General features: G+C 35.7%; 3 protein-coding genes across 3 annotated transcripts; all 3 read right to left on the reverse strand.

Moving 5' to 3' along the window:
• Positions 1 to 3,501: 3,501 nt before the first annotated feature.
• Positions 3,502 to 4,499, reverse strand: LOC103961203 (non-specific lipid-transfer protein 3). Its single transcript, XM_009373735.3, has 2 exons — positions 4,055 to 4,499; positions 3,502 to 3,799 (listed from the first exon to the last, which is right to left on the reverse strand). Exons 1-2 carry the CDS (start codon positions 4,414 to 4,416, stop codon positions 3,790 to 3,792), a joined length of 372 nt encoding a protein of 123 aa, XP_009372010.1. The 5' UTR covers positions 4,417 to 4,499; the 3' UTR covers positions 3,502 to 3,789.
• Positions 4,500 to 8,321: 3,822 nt separating this feature from the next.
• Positions 8,322 to 9,075, reverse strand: LOC103961204 (non-specific lipid-transfer protein 1). Its single transcript, XM_009373737.3, has 2 exons — positions 8,648 to 9,075; positions 8,322 to 8,522 (listed from the first exon to the last, which is right to left on the reverse strand). The coding sequence occupies exons 1-2, from the start codon at positions 8,995 to 8,997 to the stop codon at positions 8,513 to 8,515; spliced, it is 360 nt and encodes a 119-aa protein (XP_009372012.1). The 5' UTR covers positions 8,998 to 9,075; the 3' UTR covers positions 8,322 to 8,512.
• A 7,468-nt stretch (positions 9,076 to 16,543) lies between these two features.
• Positions 16,544 to 17,393, reverse strand: LOC103961206 (non-specific lipid-transfer protein). Its single transcript, XM_009373738.3, has 2 exons — positions 16,941 to 17,393; positions 16,544 to 16,752 (listed from the first exon to the last, which is right to left on the reverse strand). Exons 1-2 carry the CDS (start codon positions 17,276 to 17,278, stop codon positions 16,743 to 16,745), a joined length of 348 nt encoding a protein of 115 aa, XP_009372013.1. The 5' UTR covers positions 17,279 to 17,393; the 3' UTR covers positions 16,544 to 16,742.
• Positions 17,394 to 18,965: the final 1,572 nt, after the last annotated feature.

Consider the following 18,965-nt stretch of genomic DNA (forward strand, 5'->3'; position numbering starts at 1 on the left):
ATCTGCATCAAAGTTGGAGATCTCTACACCTGCTGCCCTTTCCTATGAGCATCCCAACAGGTGTGGGGGCATTTGTGGAGCAAAAAATAATCAAGAAAATTATGGAGGCGACACATGTACTTTTGGGTGAAAAGGACAAAATTACCCTCGAAGCACACGAGTATTCCCACGTGCATGCAACGAACAATAATGGCTCAATCAAGGAAGAGTCAAAGGTGATCAAAATGGTATTTATTCAAAACCCTCTTATCACTCCTCATCAAATCTTCACTCAAAAGGTAACTTCCAATTTTCCGATTCAATTTGGAATTAATTGCTAAGTTAACTGCAAGATATTATTTCACATAATATCTTGCAATTACACTCACAATTTGACCATATGTTGCCAGCCCCTATTCTCCAAATAGGGCAGGTCACTCCCCTATAAAGTGTTTTCCCACTAAATTGCCAGGCCATTCGCTCCCCAAAAACTCCTAAATACTTTCTCTCTCAAATTCTAACTTTGGCATCGGAAATTCTTCAGCCAAAGCCCCCCTCCAATTCATCGTGAACGCGTGAGGCTTTTGGTCTTAATCTTAGGTGTTATTATTTTGCAGGTGCATTTTCGTCAAAGGAGAAGAAGACGGAAATTTACATTCAATTGAATGGCATGGATTAGTCTTTCTATCAGACAAGATTAATCCTAGGTTGGGGTACATAATTTAGAGATTGAACTAATTACTGCTATCTTGTGCTGCATTTCTGTTTTGGTGTTTTGAGATGTAGATTTTGCACAGATAAACTAAGAAAGATGTATTCAATTGAATCAATGCATCTGGGTGAGGATGGGGTTTACATGAACTTTCTCTTGACTTTGGTCGATCAAGATTCTATTTATGCATAGTATACAAATAAATTGATTGGGAAAGTGTCTAATCTGGGAAATGACTTACTTACACGGTTACATTGGGTGCTATTGTTACGGTATTTCTGTTCCAAACTAATAATGCAACGTCAAAACACATAACACATGGCAGTGTGTTAATGCTTTAAAATACTGACACAATGACATCTTGAACGTAGGTAATAAGGTAAGTCTCTTCTTTATCGGGCAGGTTCATTTAGTACTCTTTACTTTAAGATTCCATATAGCATTGAATTTCTTGTCTGACTCCTTTATATAGCCATTATGGTAACGGTGGACCAGACACACAGCTAGATATATACATAACATAAAGGAGCTGTCAGTTTCTCTATATTTACTAGTCGAATAGTGTTAGAATTATAAAATTTTTGCAATCTGAATTACTAGGATCACTTTATGATACAAGCGATGGTGGAAGTAGAGAAATCGAACTGGAAACCTCGAGTCTAGGTGTGAATGTTGATGGCCTCAGATGGTTGATTGACCAAAACACAAAACCTGGTGAATATTCACTGACCTGACCTTCCAGCAGCCATTGAAGTCGATGTGAAGAATTCAAAGTCTGCGAGAAGCAACTTAGAACACCTATATGTTAACTAAATTGGAATGAAAGATTGAAATCTCAGAAAATGAAGATCGAAGAATCAAGAACACTCAGAAAATGTTGAACTTGGCAGCGGAAGAAGAAAAGTCTGATAGTATTGAATGAATAAGTTTTGGACAATTACTACAGTATATATCACTGAAGTAGTAACTAACTTGCTTATGTGGCAATCTTCTACGGCTCTCCTTATTACAACCTAACCCAACATGATCATCTCCGGATTATTTTGGTGAGGATTTTAGGGATCCGTAAATCGTGTATGTTCATCTTATATCGTATGGTCAGTTTTTATTAGGTACTATTTGTATTTAATTTTAAATAAAAATATTTAAAATAATTTATGACCGTACGATGTACGATGAATATATATGATTCACGGATCCTTGGGATCTTTACAAAGAGAATCCGGCAAGGATCCAGATTCCAACCTAACCACCTCATCTCTAAGATAACCAATCCATAAATGCCACTTGGATTATGTTACATTTCAGTTATTACTGTAGTCTTCTACAAAGCACCCACCCTTATCAACTCACTCAATGGGAAGTCTACATGTTATTAATCTGGGGTTTGCGGGGACTACTAGGATTATATATCTGTTAGGGTTTTGACTTCTGTCCATTAAAGAGAATCAAATCCCTCAATCATAGCCATACGATATGTTATCAGTTTTGGTGAATAATATCAAGACGTTAATGCATTTACTTGCCCTTTAAGGCACAACTGATTTCATGCGATCATGGTATTAGACCCTAATGACATTCCTATTGTTTTGTAAATTTGTAGGATCAATTTAAGGTTAATATATGTTTGAACTGAAATCCAACATTAATGTCAGAATTCAAATACAACAAATGCTTCTAACAAAGAATAATGCTAGAGAGACTAAATTTAGTTTCAAAACTTTGTCTACAAAATAAATGAGTAGCGAATTACGTACTTATAGTTAATGAACTAATACTATAAGCTACTTCCACATTATTAATTGTTACATAAAGAACTTAGAAGAAGAAGAAAAAAAGTTAGTTAGTTAGTGTCATATAACTGAAGTGGCATATTTTCCTTACGGACTAGGAACGTAGCCCTTTTAATTGTTATATTTAGACAATCTCCAACTTAAAATATAAGCTTTAAACCTCTCCCAAACCATCTCCAATCATTGGGCTAAAATAAACCCTAGGAAGAAAATATATTTCCGGGCTAGATTTCCGTCATGATTTAAGTCTGACTTAAATTATTTTGGATCCACCAAACTGCTAAATTTCAAACTTTTTTTTGTTTATTACTTATAGTCTAACAGCTGTGATCAAATGAGATCAAGTCTAATGGTAAAAAAAATATTTGACGGTCAAAAATTAAATCTAGTGTCTAAAATAATTTAAGGAAATTATTTAAATCAAATTTAACTTAAAACTTTATAAATACCTATGTATTTGTATGATTTTTAATTACCTATCGTAATTTAAATATTTTTAGATTAAAATGTTCATAAAAATAAATTAGGATAATCTACACAAATTTTATTTTCAAAAAAGTTACTGAAAAAAAAAGTTTAAAATCATTATTCAATAATTTCAGGCTAAAATTTTAAGTCATAAGGATTGGAGGAGAAAAGCAATTTCTGAGTTATAGCTTAAAATTTTCTGACTTAAATTTTGAAGCTGTATTCTCAAAGGGTTGGAAATGATCTTAGGATTTTGCGATGAAATTTAACTTAAGTTGTAACAGAAAAAATAAAAAAAAATAATTTAAGTTAAAAGAAGAATACTGAACTGGCATAGATGCCTAGAAGTAAGATACATAATTAATAATTAAAGAGATTTGACAAAAAAAAATAATTAAAGATAAATTTTTCAGTGTGATTGGGATACGATTGGTATACTATATGTCATTATATCAATGGTGGAATATGTGTGCTAAAAAGTTAATAAATTAAAAAACACAGTTTCCCACCACTTATATAAAAACACGTGATGTACCACCCATATTCCCGTCACAATAAAAAATTTCTCAAAATTAAACATTAACATTACATAATCCAACTGGGAAGCTGACTAAACACAGGGCCAATCAACCACCATTTAGAACACATATTAAAATAAATAACAACCTAGAAAGTTATTAAGACCAAGCAGATGACTTAACAACTAGAAGTAAAGGCTACTGAAACCAACACAGCACAGAAAATCCTTAAGGCACCAGGTTACTTTATTCTTACGTCACTACATATTCTTCCATATATAAGAAATTAAGCTGCTGGTCTTTCTTCACAAAGATCTGATCACTTCACACTGCAACAAGAAAACAGAAGTTCAGTTAATTACGATTTAAGAAAAGAAAAGTTAATTTAAGAACTGTTTGATAATTATAACGTTTTTTTTTTTTTTTTTTTTTGGCAATATTTTTCAGTCTTTATTTTTCAGAAAGGTGAAAACTAAAAACCAAGGAAAGCTAAGTACTTTTGTGAAAATTTTAAATTTCGTTTGATTTACTAAACACTGAAAACTAAATTTTTTGTTAAAATGAGTATAATTAATTTATAAGACCTTTTGCAGTCAGTAGAGGGGCTGATCTTGTACGGAATGTTGACACCACACTTGGCAGGAAGGCCAGCAGCAAGGCCAGCGTTGGTATTGGTGTAAGGGATGCCATTGATTGCTTGCTTCAAGCAGTTGCAGACACTTTGGCGGTCAGGGGTGGTCTGAGCCAGGGTGAAGAGGGTCCTGACCCCGTTGCAACAAGCAGGGGCCAATGCCCCGCCGGCCCTCACGTAGGAAATGCATGGAGTCAGGTCACTCACCACCTGACCGCATGTCATAGCTGCATCGGCCTTGGGGACACAAGCCACCATGCAGAACATCACCACCACCAAACATGCAAGCTTAAGGAGCTGTCCGGAGCTAGCCATAACAACGTCGTAAATAAAAGTACACTAATCTCTTGAAACTGTTGAGGAAGTGTTTGGATACACTGGTGAGTGCTAGAAGGGCTGAAGATGTGTTGTTAATATAGTATAAAATTGGTAGTTGGAAGTATTGAAAACTTCGGTGGAGTTTAGTTGAGTAGGTTAAATGCTAGAACTTGGATATCCAGAAGAAGATTATAGACGTCATGCGTCTATAAATTAAATTGCTCTCTGTGAGCACGTACGTACGTATGAAGTGACGAACCATAAGTCACTTCAATCGCTCAACCGACCAAACAAACTACATGATCCGTGGAGTTACCCTACTTCCAAAACGTTTTGCAGGGAAAAATGTCCAACAGTTTGTTTCATCCCTCTACAATCTAGGTCAAGACCGTTCACAATTCTCAAGTGGCTTTCCGGAGGAAGAGATTAGGGTTCTACTCCCATTAGCATAGAGGAATTAGTCCAACAATTTATCATATGTTTGTTTAAACATTCATGTTCCAATGCATATTGAAAATATTGACAACATATCCACATTGTAAAATGTGTTAACGAGTGTAACTTCACCGTTATATTCTAATGAAAAAGACATGTGAGCCAACAGGGAAGTTTTACGTTCTTAAACTTAGGATGCAGGAGGAATGGTCTGATCTGTCTTACAGTCTTCGTAATTTCACAGAAATGTCTTAATCTTTGTTCTTTGTCTTCTTCTTTTGTACGTGGTAGCTGAAATCCAAAGCTGTAAGTAACGAAACCTTATGGTCACCTAGCTAGCTAGTATAGGAGAAAAGCTCATTATCTTTTCTAGAACAGGATCTGTTGGTTTATGCCATACTATTTGCTAAGCATATGTATTGTATAATTCAATCTTTAATTTTCTGAAGAGATTTATGTACACTGTGATTTTATTTCGTCTTGATATTAAGTACCATATCGGGATGATAATAAAAGAATAACCAATTGTAAAATACACTACAAATTAGACGGCTACAAAGCAAAAATACTACACTTTGTCAAGAGCTAGTTTTTCTACTGAATTACAAAGTACTTATAAAAACTAATTTAGAACAAATATGAAATAATGAACCAACATAAAAGCAATCTTGAACCCTAGTAGAAAATTGGAATGAAATCATACTTATTGGAAAACCTTAATACGTAAAATACCAAAATATACCCTAACATAAAATAATAAAAAAACTAAATTTCTAACTCGCTAAATTTCTCATCAACCCCTCCCGTCAAACTTATAACAGTAACTTAGAAGAATTTGCTAAGAGCAAAATTAATGCTAATTGTTGATGCAAAATTCAATGCGAATACCAATAATGATTCCAGTCCCAATTCTAATGTTAATGCACGTTAGTATATATTCCAATGCCAATACTAGTCCGAACAGCCTGCCATTACAAACTTCCTATATCAATGCCAAAGCCATCTTTCAATGCTAATACCAAAAAACAAAGAGAAATGTTAATGGTACTTTCTTAAAGTGACTTTTCATGGACTTTTTGATACCTCACAGTTTAATATTAATTCCGTGACAACATTATAAAATATTGTACAAAAAAATGAGGTGACAAAGAATCCATATAGAGTCCCACTTTTGAAAGAGTCTCCTTAGCATTTCTCAAAAACAAAACCATTAACTGATAAGCAGCTAGTCCAAATTAAACGCTATCCTTAGTTACACAATCTATAAGAGTAGTTACACCAGTTGGTAGAAAGTAAAGCTGAAGGCAACAATGTTGCCCTATAGCCCAAAAAACACCTCAAGCAATCCATTAAACCAGGGCAAGTGGTGGGCCAACACTTGCCCGGCCAAAAGCCCGTGCTTCTCAAGCTCATGCATGTAACCAGCAAAAGGCTGACATCATCCACTATTTATTATTTTTTCTGTCAGGCACGTGTAACACACGTGCGGCAAAAGGCAATTGGCCAACAGAACTACAGCGGTGGGTCTGTTGCAGCAGAACACTCAGTGCTTTTGCAATGGCAAGGACACATGGTGCTTTTAAATTCGTTGGATTTCTAACGGGCAAATAATCAGGACAATTGGAAATCCGACGGTAAAAAAATTTGAAAATGTTACCGTTGCGCCACTATAGTATTTTGCCGGACTTGATTTTCTTTTGTTGAGTCACTAGTATTTGTAAAGACCTAGTTTTGAACAAACAAGAAATCAACCGTAATAACCGAGTGAGTGAGAGATTTTTTTTATTACAAAGACCAAATACAAAAGCCCTCATGTACATGTTCAAACCGTCTCATCAATGCCGGACCATATATCATCAGTACATTTTCACGATTGTTCGCCTATGGATTTACCGGGCCTACTTCTACAAGACTTTGCTGGGAGTAATTAGTCCGTCAATTGTCTAAGAAATTTTCATCCTCTACAAATTAAGGTCAAGACTACTCATGATCTCAAGTGGCTAATTCAAAAGGAGTGCAAGAAAATTTGGGAGTACAGGTCTTGAGTGGTCTTTGTCTTACAGTCTATTTATAGTTGTTTGTAAGTGGTGGATAGTCTTAGTGTTTATGATATTCATTTCAAATACACCGTGTTCTGAATTCAATTTAATTATTTTTTTTTTCATATAGCTTAGTGTAGAATATCTTGCATAATAAAAAATATCTAGTCTTTTGTTTGCTTTCTTTTGTACAAGGTAGCTGAAATCCAACGCTGCAAGTAAATGAGACCTTATGGACACCTAGCTAGGTGGTCGCTTAGTTATTGGGGAAAACTCATGTTTTCTAAAACAGACCTGGACAGGTGGCTGTTGTTGTTGCTGCATGCTATATTATTTACTATATATTGTATAATTCGATACTTTCATCTGATCTTATTTCGTTTTTTATGTTAATTAAGGACTGACCAAGAATGAGTTACTTATCCAAGAATTATTCTTCGGTTTTGAAAGATATTTTGCGGTTGGTTCTTAATATATATATGACTTCATAAAAACCAAGCGGCAGAAAGGGCCAGCAAACCTAAAAGAAACAAAACAAAGCAAATTATACACACCGTAAAAACCATGTCAGATCTAGAACTTGGACTGGAACATGTTTCTAGTATTTGTTAAACTGGACACTTTTTATAGAGAGGAAAGATTTTCCAGAGACGCTCAACTTTATCTATTTTTGTCAGAATTCTTTGTCAAAAGCTTTTCTTTTGTAGTCAAGACAAAAAAAAAAAAAAAAAAGGAATCGAATTTCGTCCAAGTAATGGCTACATAGATGTACATCCATCCATGCATGCATAAATGAGACCATCGCGTAATGATGTTATTATAGTACTGTTGCACTATTGCCTCAAGTTTGGTTGTGAATTTGAGTCTTAAAGGAATCATGATGATTGAAGAACTAATGGGATATATAGTACATTAATTATTTGAGTTGAAACGAGTTTCATTTTTTTTCTTTTATAAATTATGTATTCTTAAAGGAATCATGATGATCCCACTTTGGTATTACGATTACTAATATTCGTCTTCATTTCTAAATGAGATGTTTTAAGTTTAAATTTTAACTTAACTGAAATATTTTAGGTTTGAATCTTATGAGTGACGAATTTGATACCAACTTGTTTTCCTTACATCATTATGTAAATTCATTGTACATGCTGGTAATAATATTTTTATTCTCGTTCCTTCACAGAAAAATACCTAAAAATTTAGATATTTTTAGGGAAGTGAATTCAACCCATTTTTTTCCCTTGAAATTTTATTTTATTTATCTTTTGATTTATTTAGTATTTTAATCAAATAATTAAAATAAAATCAAATGACAAAAACAAACACAAATGGTGCAGTTTCAAATTAAAAGAGAATCAAATAACAGAACTTTAAAAACAATCAAATAACAAATAGAAGCAAAGGACTGTAAAAGAAAGAAAAAAGTTTGCGGATAAAAAACTAGAACATATATTACTTCTCATTGCAGTTTTATTCATGAAGATAAAGGTAATACAGATCTTGTTAAGAGAATTTCACAAACAACGACCATGTACTACAAGAGAGCTGATAGATAATTCTTCAGCACCCACTTTATTTTAATATGCAACTTAATACGGGCTCCTTCTCCATCAGCTTCACTGGATACTGCATCACAATAAATTGCAACGAACGAGTAATTAAGGTTAGAGGCATAAAATCTCCGTCACATAATACAAACTTATATTGATGCATAATAAAACTAAAAAAATTTCTATAGCGAAAAAACTTACCTGTTGCATTTAGTGTTCGGTCCAATTGGGTAAGGAAGGCGGATGCCACAGGCCCCAGGGAGTCCAGAGATGAGGTTAGGTTTTATTCCTTGGACTTTTGTAGCAGTGTTGACCAAGCAGGTGCAAGCGGTTCGGCGATCAGGTGCGGTCTGAGCGGCGCCGTTCAGTTTCCTGATCCCTTGGCAACATGCTGGTGGAACTTGCCCACCAGCCTTCAAGTAAGGAATGCAGGGTGCCGCGTAGTTTGACACCTGGCCGCATGATGATATGGTAGCTTGGGCCAATGGTGCACCCACCACCATGCACACGAGGGCAACGAAGGCAAGCTTGAATGCCACAGAGTTCGCCATTGATATTGGAATTCAAGGAAACTAAAGAGCTTGATGAATGCTTCTGCGTTGATTTGTGATAGTTTGATTGATTGTGTGGTATGGGAAATAGGCTTTCGGTGGGTTTATATAAGAAAATGTGGGAGTGCGGAACAAAGACACGTACGTACTGTGCTACGAATATGGATGCATGGTATTAGTTGGCAGCTCTGTATTCAAAGCTTTTTATTTGTACTTGTTTTTATGCGACGTCATTAATTTGAATGCTCTTGAAGCTTCATGTAGAAAGCCATGAAAATTTGAACTTGTAATCTGCCTTGAGCTGAGGCTAGTGTTGCAGGTGTCTAATAGTACGGTAATCTTCCAAAGAGGATAGCACAGAGACTGCTTCGGAATCTGTAGTTTCATTAGGCCATCTCCATTTATAGGAGATTTGGATCTAAGTTTACAGTTTATGGTTTCTCTAAATGCACCAACAACGAAAATTTATTTATTTTTAATTATTACAAGCGACATTACTGCTCTAACTTTTAAATCAAGTGCATATATATATATATATATATATATATATATATATATATAAGCCCACACGTATTTAGACCCAAATATTGAAATTTGAGTTATTGCATTGGAGCTATACATCTTACAAGTTACTGAAGTTTTCTGAGAAATTGTATGCAACTTCTGTCACATTTGTGTTTCTTAATTTTTGACAAATTTACCATGTGGACTAGTTAGTCTTGTTCACAAGGACCATTTCCATTGACCATATGAATCAATCATACAAGAAAATTATGACGAGCTATTTTCTATCAGTGTTTTAAAAAACGTCCTAAGCGGCTGCCTAGGCGCTAGGCGCCTTGGAACCAAGGCGATTTTGGGCAAAACGGCTGGAAAAATCGAGGTGGCTCTAGGCGGCTGCCTAGGCGGGCTAGGCGGTGCTAGGCGGTTGGGTGATTTTTTTTTTATTATTATTTTTATTTTATATATATATATATTTTTTTTTTTTTTTTGTGAAATGTGTTTAAAGTCTAAGTTCTAATTATACCTTGAAATTTTGTTAATTTTATAGAATAGGTGTGTTGTGTATCAACTTAAATTCTAGGATAATAAAAATAAGTATCTTACATTACTAAATTTCCTTATTTTCCTCCTATTTTCCATTTTATGTTGTTTTAAATTGTGAACTTGTTGTACATGTGTCATCCTACAATACTCATCACTATGGTTATATGACATATATGCTTAATGTGTTTTTAAAATTTGGACTTGTTGGATACTCTTTTTGCATTTTATCATTCTTTTATTATCTTATCCATGGATTTCATACAAGTATAATTTTTTGTAAGTGTCAATATGCATTTATTTACAACATATACAAGAAATTTACCTAAATCCGCCTAGGCGCTAGGCGCTAACCCGCCGCCCAACTAGCGCCTAGCGTTTTCTATCATGACATCTTTTAGTCCAAAACTTTCAAGTGGAAGAGATATCTTTGAGATATTTTGAGTCTTTTGACTAGAATATTAGTAGAGATTTTTTTTTTTTTTTGACCAAACATATTATATATACTTAGGGGGAGGAGGTGGACTTAGCCTCATAATGGGTTAGCGATAATGTGGTTCAATTCACTTTTGACGAGAATCAAACTTAAAACCTCTCACTTACAAGTGAAGAATAATATCACTAGACCGTATTACAAAGTGACTATTAATAGAGAATTTGAGTTGGTGAATCTCCTAGTCTCCTATTAATTAACTATACGGTTAAGAAATTTTACTACAGAGAGCCCTTTTAGTTCACTTATTACCTAGCAAGTAATTGGCATATATATATATATATATAAGAATAATTTATCTTCCTAGGTTCGATTCCTTACTTTGGTGAATCGCACGATGATGGTTATGGAAAGTTGAAATACTTCTATAAGTTTTCACAAGCCCTGAAAGAATGGATTACTTTGACGAAGTCACCAACTATCCCTCCTTTTGAGGAAAATAGAAGAATAATTTATATGTCCACAAAGCATGCGCACCTTTGTCACGAAGGGACAAATCTTATTAATTGATTTACCCCAAGAATAAAAGTTACACTTTTCTCACAGATATTTCAAAAAATAGATCACGTTATTTAACACTTCTTTTTACACGAGGACAAATAACTTGATAAAACCATGACGATAGAACACATGAATGTGAAAGAAAGAGAGAGAGAGAGAGAGAGAGAGAGAGAGAGAGCACATGACCACACTGCAACCCAACAACAAATTAAACACAGCAAAGTCATAATTTTTTTCATGAAGGTGATGTATTAGACACAGAAATAATAAATAACAATAGGCAACGAACAAGAGTACTAAGGATTTTTATACATACTCGTCGCAGTTGGTGGAGGAGCTAATTTTGTACGGGACATCGACTCCTCACTTGTCGGGAAGCCCTTCTGCTAGGGATACATTAACTCCAGGGACGTCGGAAGCAGTCTGTCTCAGGCAATTGCAAATGATTCGGCGGTCAGCAGTGTTCCTGCTGGTAGAGTTGTTGAGGTTTCTAATTCCATTGCAACAAGATGCAGTGACAGCTCCGCCTGCGGGACACTTGTGCACGTGTTATCGCATCGACTATAGGCACGCTCACGCTCACCACCATGCACAAGGCCACCACGAAAGCAAGCTTAATCGTCATTGCAGAGCTGCCCATTATTAATGACTAAATGATCACCAAAGATCGAGTTCTGTGATTAATGGATGTAGATAATGACTTGATTTGGGGACTTGGAACCGTGGTCTTGTGATTATATTGATCGGACATGGGGTGAATGTAAGCTAGAGTGACAAGCCTTTTGTGATCGTCGAGGTGTACGTATTACATCAATTCCTATGATCAGTCGTTAATTAAAGGAAAATATTAGGTTTATATTTTTATACCACATTTGTGTATCCGTATTAGATGATGCGAAATGCTATCTATATGTTATGTTCATTAATAATTTTACATTATTAACTATTAATTATATGCATCAATTGTCACATTAAGTAATATTCTTTCTTTTTTTTGCCAAACAGAGCTAATTTCATTAAAAAAAAGACTACTACAGAAAGTCCACAGACAACCCAAACCAAAAGAAATACAAGGACGGATCCAAAAACAGAGCCCAAAACAACCATAAAGGGAAGAAACCCTAGATCTGAACAAAGGGACCAGCCGCCTTCGCCCAAACAGTCACACGGTCGTTGCACAGCCACCATCGCTGGGAAGAACCAACTTACCATATTGACGAACGGAAAATGGGAGTGGTGAACCATCCGCACTCTAAGCACTCTATAATCCAACCAATTACTGCAAATTACACTTTAACAGCCACCCACACGCAAAGCATGTCTCCAAACGGGATCCATCGAGAAAACGCCCGATGAGCTGAGTAGCAGAGGCCGGTGGGCAGGGATTCACGGCAGGGAACAACGGTTGGAGTGGAAGAAAGCTTGAACCGAGATATAAGATGAGAACCGCCATGAACCGTGACAAAGTTCAGAGAAATCGAGAGAGAGCTCAAAGCAAGATGAGACTAAGGCTAGGGTTTGTGAGAGAGTCCTTCCTCCTTGGGTGAGGGAAAGAAAGCAGCGAGAGAAAAAAGCTAGTTGGGAAAACAAATTCCCACTCAAGTAATATTCATATATGATCTTAATGTGACGGATGAAACCCACGTTGATAGGATAAAGGATTTTGTATGGTTTATAAGGAGTTGTGCTACTCTTAAAATTGTCAATTCGTTTTATGGTACAAACTCAATTTTTTTTCATGGTATCAAAATAAGTTGTTCCACAAGTAAAGCCCAAAACGGCTGCACATGCTTCACGTCACCCATTTGTGTTGACCACATGTTTGGCTTAAACACTCATCACATGTGAGGAGGGTGTTGAAAATAAAACTTACATATACAATGGAAGAAAAGACACTGCATAGATTTATACAGAGTTAATGTTACTTACCATATTACCAAGTAGCTTCATTGGCACACCAAGAATGACCACTAATTAATACCTTAACAGCTGACAATATATCTCGATTTTGAGATGTGTTTGCACTAATTCAAGGAATAGACAACTTACATAGTGATAATAACAATACTCTTTTATTTTTTAGGTCGAACACTACTCATTTAATTTCTTATCGAATCACATTTTGAGTTATAGTGTGTGGTTGAGTTTCGAGAACCTTAAATGATTTCACTATTAAGTCAATACCACTGTTTGGGAAATAATGCTAGGGATACTAAATGTATAGACTAAATTTTGTAAGAATAATGTTAGGGAGACTAAATTTATAGATAAAATTTTGAAACTAAATGATGTGTCACCAATAGGAAATGAGCACGTTTATCAATACTTAAGTAATAATTCGCTCATCAACTTTCATATCATTTAGTTTACAAAATTGTCTTCAAATTTAGTCTCTCTAGCATTACTCATTTTGTAATTTAAATGACATAGATATTGATGAATAGATTATTATTTAAATAGTTATTAACGTGCTTATTTCTTATTGGTGACACATATTTTAGTTTGCAAATTTAATCTACCTAGCATTACTCACCCAAGTGAACCAAATTTTTAGAATTTTTTTCTCTTCCTGATTTGTTTCATCATTTTCATTTCGTAAAAATGAGGTCTATATAATTCGGATTAGTAAAGAAAAAGATGCGTGCGGCCTAACAGCCCCAGACGGTCAGGTCCACGCCCCACAAACAAGTGATCGCAAGTGATAAGTTGAATTTTCTTGAAGGGCCTATCATTCAAGGCATTAGAATTTGGGGAATGTTTTCTCTTTTGGAACATGAAAAATTTCAGAGAATTTCCTCAACGGATCTATAAACCGAAGTTATCATACAAAAGGGATTCTCTACGGGTCGTAAACCAAACGAATATGATGAGCAATGCGTGATACTTTAGGCCACGTTTGATATGTAGCGATCAGCAAGGATATGAGAAGCATTATCATTCTGGAAATCATTGTATTAGCTTAGCAAAAGATTTTAGCTCTGTGTAGTATACCACGTTTCAACCCTTTATTTTGAACACTAGCTCTAAAAGGAGCTTAGGTATCAGTACTTTTGTAACCAAGTAGCTCACTTGACAAAGAAAGTGCCAACGGGTTTTGGACCCCAAAGTAGTTAATTTTTCTCAACTAAACTAATAGCACTGTATGTATATCACAAATTTTATTATATAACAGTAGCAGGCTCAACAACCATAAGGAGCTTTTAATCAATTGGCCTTCAAAGTAAAAACCTGGAGATTTTGATTTTTCACTGTATTTGAGTGGCAAAAAATGTAAGTACTCTCGACTACATCACAAGTCTTCATTAATAATTCATGGAATGATAATATCATGAGATGTTGTTCTTTGATTCATATTTACCGTCCCACGTACGACAGGAGTTTTTCTTGATTACAACTGTTCTTTTACTGTACACTAGGACAAGAGTTGTTCTATTATTGCATCTTTCTTTCTTTTCTTTAATAATCATATGATTGAGTTAGTTAGAGGTTGTTAGTGAGGGTATTTGGGTCTTTTGCAATAGGCCTAATGACTATAAAAGGAAGTTGTAGAGATCATTTTCTGTAGAGTTGTATTCGACTATTGTGATAAATACAGAGAGCATTTCCTTCATCTTCTTTCCTTGTTCATCTTTCTGCCATTGTTTCTTTCTTCAATCTTTTATAGATTCATAGGTTAACATGGTATTTCAATGTAGTTAACATGGTATTAGAGCCACCAGGCTCACACCATGGATTCTGGTGGTTCTGTTTTTTTTTTTTCATTAGATTTCATCGTTTTCATCGTTTTTCATTAGATTTTCTTCAATGCTTCTGTGATCGTCTAGTAACTTCTTGGCAATCCGCTTTGACTCCGCCTAATCGCTAGTTCCTCCCTGGCCCAGAGACTATTGAGATCAAGATACCATTTTTTTTTATATCGAGCGGGTCTTCCGCCTAACCCAAGTATGACAACTTCTGCCTTTCGAGCTCTCTTGAATGACGACGATGTTGGAAGGGCGATTGAAGGTGATGACTTGGCCTTGGAACTCATCACTAAGCGTGGTCTTAATGGAGACGAAGCACTTGATGGCCAACTTCTCCGTGTTGCTACCATCCATGGCCATGCCTTATTTTTCCCCAAATTGGAGTTTTGATTTGTGATATTTGGATTCAAGACTTGAATGGTTGTTGATCTCCGGTGTGTTTTTTGGGCTTTTTCGCTCAAGAACTGAAGATTCAGTCATCCGCTGGTTTGGGTGTTGCTCGAAGATTAAGCATTTGGCGATCTGAAACAGTGCTATTCGGAGATCTGTTGGTGTCAGTTTCGCGAATCAGGTGATTTTGTTTACTGATTTTGTATGATGCCTATTCTTTGAAGCTGTGGTGTTTGTTTTGCCTTAATTTCGTGATTTGATTGAAGTAAAGTTTTGGGGTGTGTTGGTTAGAATCTTGATGCGTTGGTTTGGGGTTTGTCTTTCCTTGGAGTATCATTCTTTGGGATTTGAGAATATGTTGGGAGTTAAAGTTTGTGGGTTTAAAGAAGAAAGTGTCAATCTTCGAGTGTCATTCTCCTTGGTTAATCTTGGTGTTAGTCTCTGTAAAGATTTAGGAAGATCTCAGGAGTGTCGTTCTCCTTGGTTGCTTTAATTTCTTGGAGTGTCATTCTCCTTGGTTGATTTGGGTTCTTGGAGTGTCATTCTCCTAGGTTGATTTGGTTTCTTGGAGTGTCATTCTCCTTGGTTGATTTGGTGCCAGTGTCTGTAAAGATTTAGGATGGGTAATTTGCATATACAGTGAGTGTGTTACTATGGCTTCTTAGTTCAAAGTCGAAAATCTGTTGGGTATGTTAACGATAAAGCTAGATTGTAGGCTTTCATCATGGCTTCACCAACAACAAAAGTTGTAGTCTTGTGTGATGATAATGGGGTGAGCAGAGGTTTTGGTCAGCAGTTACAAAGGTGTCAGTGGGTGCTTTCTTGTTTGCAGCAAGTGAATTCTTGAAGCATGGTAGATATCTTGCTCTCGCAGTTCCAGATCAATCTCAAATACCTGGCTAGTTCAAACTACACTTGGATACTCCAAGTTTAGTTTGAGGGGGGAGTAATAACCATATGATTGAGTTAGTTAGAGGTTGTTAGTGAGGGTATTTGGGTCTTTTGCAATAGGCCTAATGACTATAAAAAGGAAGTTGTAGAGATCATTTTCTGTAGAGTAGTGTTCGACTATTGTGATAAATACAGAGAGCATTTCCTTCATCTTCTTTCCTTGTTCATCTTTCTGCCATTGTTTCTTTCTTCAATCTTTCATAGATTCATAGGTTAACATGGTATTTCAATGTAGTTAACATTCTTTTCTATAACTATTTTAACTAAACCCATCTTATAATTAACGAGTTATTGGTGAAAAATTCAATCCGGCGGTTGTTCATGCTAATTTTGCTTCCTTTTTTCTCTTTCCGTTTCATTTTTATTTAGTTTCTGATGGGAGGAAGAGGGAAGTAGTAAAATGGAATAGCAAAAGAGAACAACATTACCTAAACTTAAATATTATTAATTAATTCAACATGGACGAGTATTATAATATTGATGACCTAGTAGATGATACAGAAGTAGTACTAGAACAACTTAAACGATTCCCTCATGAGGAATCCCGTGTGGCCGGACCGCACAAGCACATTTTATTTTCACTAAATATTATCTGCGGCCGGAAATTGATAATCTCCCATCGCTTACTTCACGCTGCAATCACACAACAACAGAACACACAAAAATCAATAAAATTATTTTTGTTCTTGAGGAAGATGCATTAGCCAAAACAAAAACAATTAGCAACGACGTATGCATTTTTTCGGGTTTATGGAGTTCAACTTAGATCAAAGATCTAATGGTTTGACATTCAACAGGAATTAGGGTTTTGTGATGCTTACGTGGCGCAGTTGGTGGAGGTGCTGATCTTGTAGGGGACGTTGACTCCACACTTTCCAGGAAGCGCTGCTGCATTGTTAGGGTTAACACCTCTGATGCTGCCGGCAAGATTCTTCAGGCAGTTGCAAGCAGCCTGGCGGTCAGCGGTGGTCCTGGCGATGCCGTTAATGGTTCTGATTCCATTGCAGCAAGCTGGAGGGACAACTCCGCCCCCCTTCGCGTAGTTAATGCATGGCGCAAGGCTGCTGGTCACTTGGCCACATGTTATGGCATGAGCAACGCTCACCGCCATGCTCAAGGCCACCACCAAAGCAAGCTTGGTCACTGCAGAGCTAGCCATAATTAATGACTTAAAGAGGCTGTAGATTACCAAATATTTGTATGAAAAATGGATATGAAAGAACTTGATTTGAAAACTCGAGTAGCTAGTGAGTTCTAAAGGCACTATGGTGTGGTGCTTATATAGAGAAAAATTAAGAAAGAATAGTTGAACTAAGGGTATAGTGGTCAACAACTTTTGTGGCCACGTTTACGTGTTTAATTACTTGTTACATCAATACCACCATGAAATATTAATTTGAACTCCTTACATTTTAAAGTTGTTGAACACTCGTCGGAACATATATCAAATTATGATTTGTATACTATGAAAAATGATTTCTTTTTTATGCAACGATACTCTATTTTAAAACGTAGGGGATAGTTGGGGTAAGTCATACAATGGGCGGTCATAGTAATTTGATTTTAAAACTCGTTATCTAAGAGAATCGAACCTAGTCAAAACATTCCACTTACAAGTGAAAAATTATGCATAAACAACCGTGTATTTTATTTGATAAATCTTCTTGCTACTAAGTCTCATGCGTGGTCGGCTAGTATAGTGAGAAACATATATTACTTTATGTGAACTGAACTACAGAAGAAAAAAGGCATGCATGTACGTCTGGTAGGAGTTGGGAAGGAGAGGGAGTTGGTTGTTGTGATGAAATTAATGCTTTTGGTACGTACCATGCTCTAATTTGTAATTGCAGTTGAGTCCATTAAATGCTCTTAAGCACAAATTCAAGCGTATTAGCCTAATCACATAAATGATCCGCCACTTACCACCTACGTGAACGAGAAAGTACTTAATTATATGATTGGCGAAAACCCTAAGATAAGTTTCATAAAACGAAATTCACGCCTCTCGTGTAAAAAAGCCATCAAAGGAGAATCAAATTCCTTGTACAAATTTGGGGATGAACATTATAATTTGGGGAAGGACTTTATAATTTGGGGAAGGACATGAGAAGCATTATCATGCTGGAAATCATTGTATTATGCTTAACAAAAGGTACGTAAGAACGACTGGACTATACTAACTAAGGTCTCATTTGTTAACCATTTAATTTTTAGGTTTAGTTCTTTTCAATTTAGAAAAGAAATGAAACCTGTTTTAAAATTGTTTGTTAACTGTTTTTCATTTTTTTTTTTTTTTTTGAGTTTTCTTTTTAGGTGGAACTTGGAAAATAATAATAAAAAATTATAATATTCTCAAATAGTGAATTTGAGGTCATTACATAAAAGTACATGTGAAAAGGCAAGAGAAAAGACCCTGGCTGACCAGTTTGAAGCCAAACGTTCGAAGAACAAGGTAGCAGAGAGAGGAGATGCTCGCCGTGAGGAACGATCGGCACAGGACGTGTAGAGAGCAAATTTTTCGATCTGAACCTTTACCAGGTTTCAAAGGTTTGGTTGTTGACGGGGGTGAGTGGCGTTTTGAGGCATGTTGGTGCGGCTAGGGTAATCGAGGTGTGGTGCTGCAACTAAAGAAGAGATCGCTGGTTCGTTTTGAAAACATATTGACAATCCTTCTTCTGAAAATTAAAAAAGACTTTGGATAATATTAGGAGTTAATTAGGAATAGTATAGTGGGTGGAGAAAGGGATTCCGTGGAGAAATAACATTTTAAAATTTTAACTTTTTATGGTGACTGAGATAATAATATGAGAATTTTAACCAAACACTCTTGGTACTGTTCATTTTAA

This window comes from the organism of the source record quoted next, unplaced genomic scaffold, assembly GCF_019419815.1.
Source record: "Pyrus x bretschneideri cultivar Hongxiangsu unplaced genomic scaffold, Pyrus_bretschneideri_v1 Contig2, whole genome shotgun sequence".
Classification (NCBI taxonomy): Eukaryota; Viridiplantae; Streptophyta; class Magnoliopsida; order Rosales; family Rosaceae; genus Pyrus; species Pyrus x bretschneideri.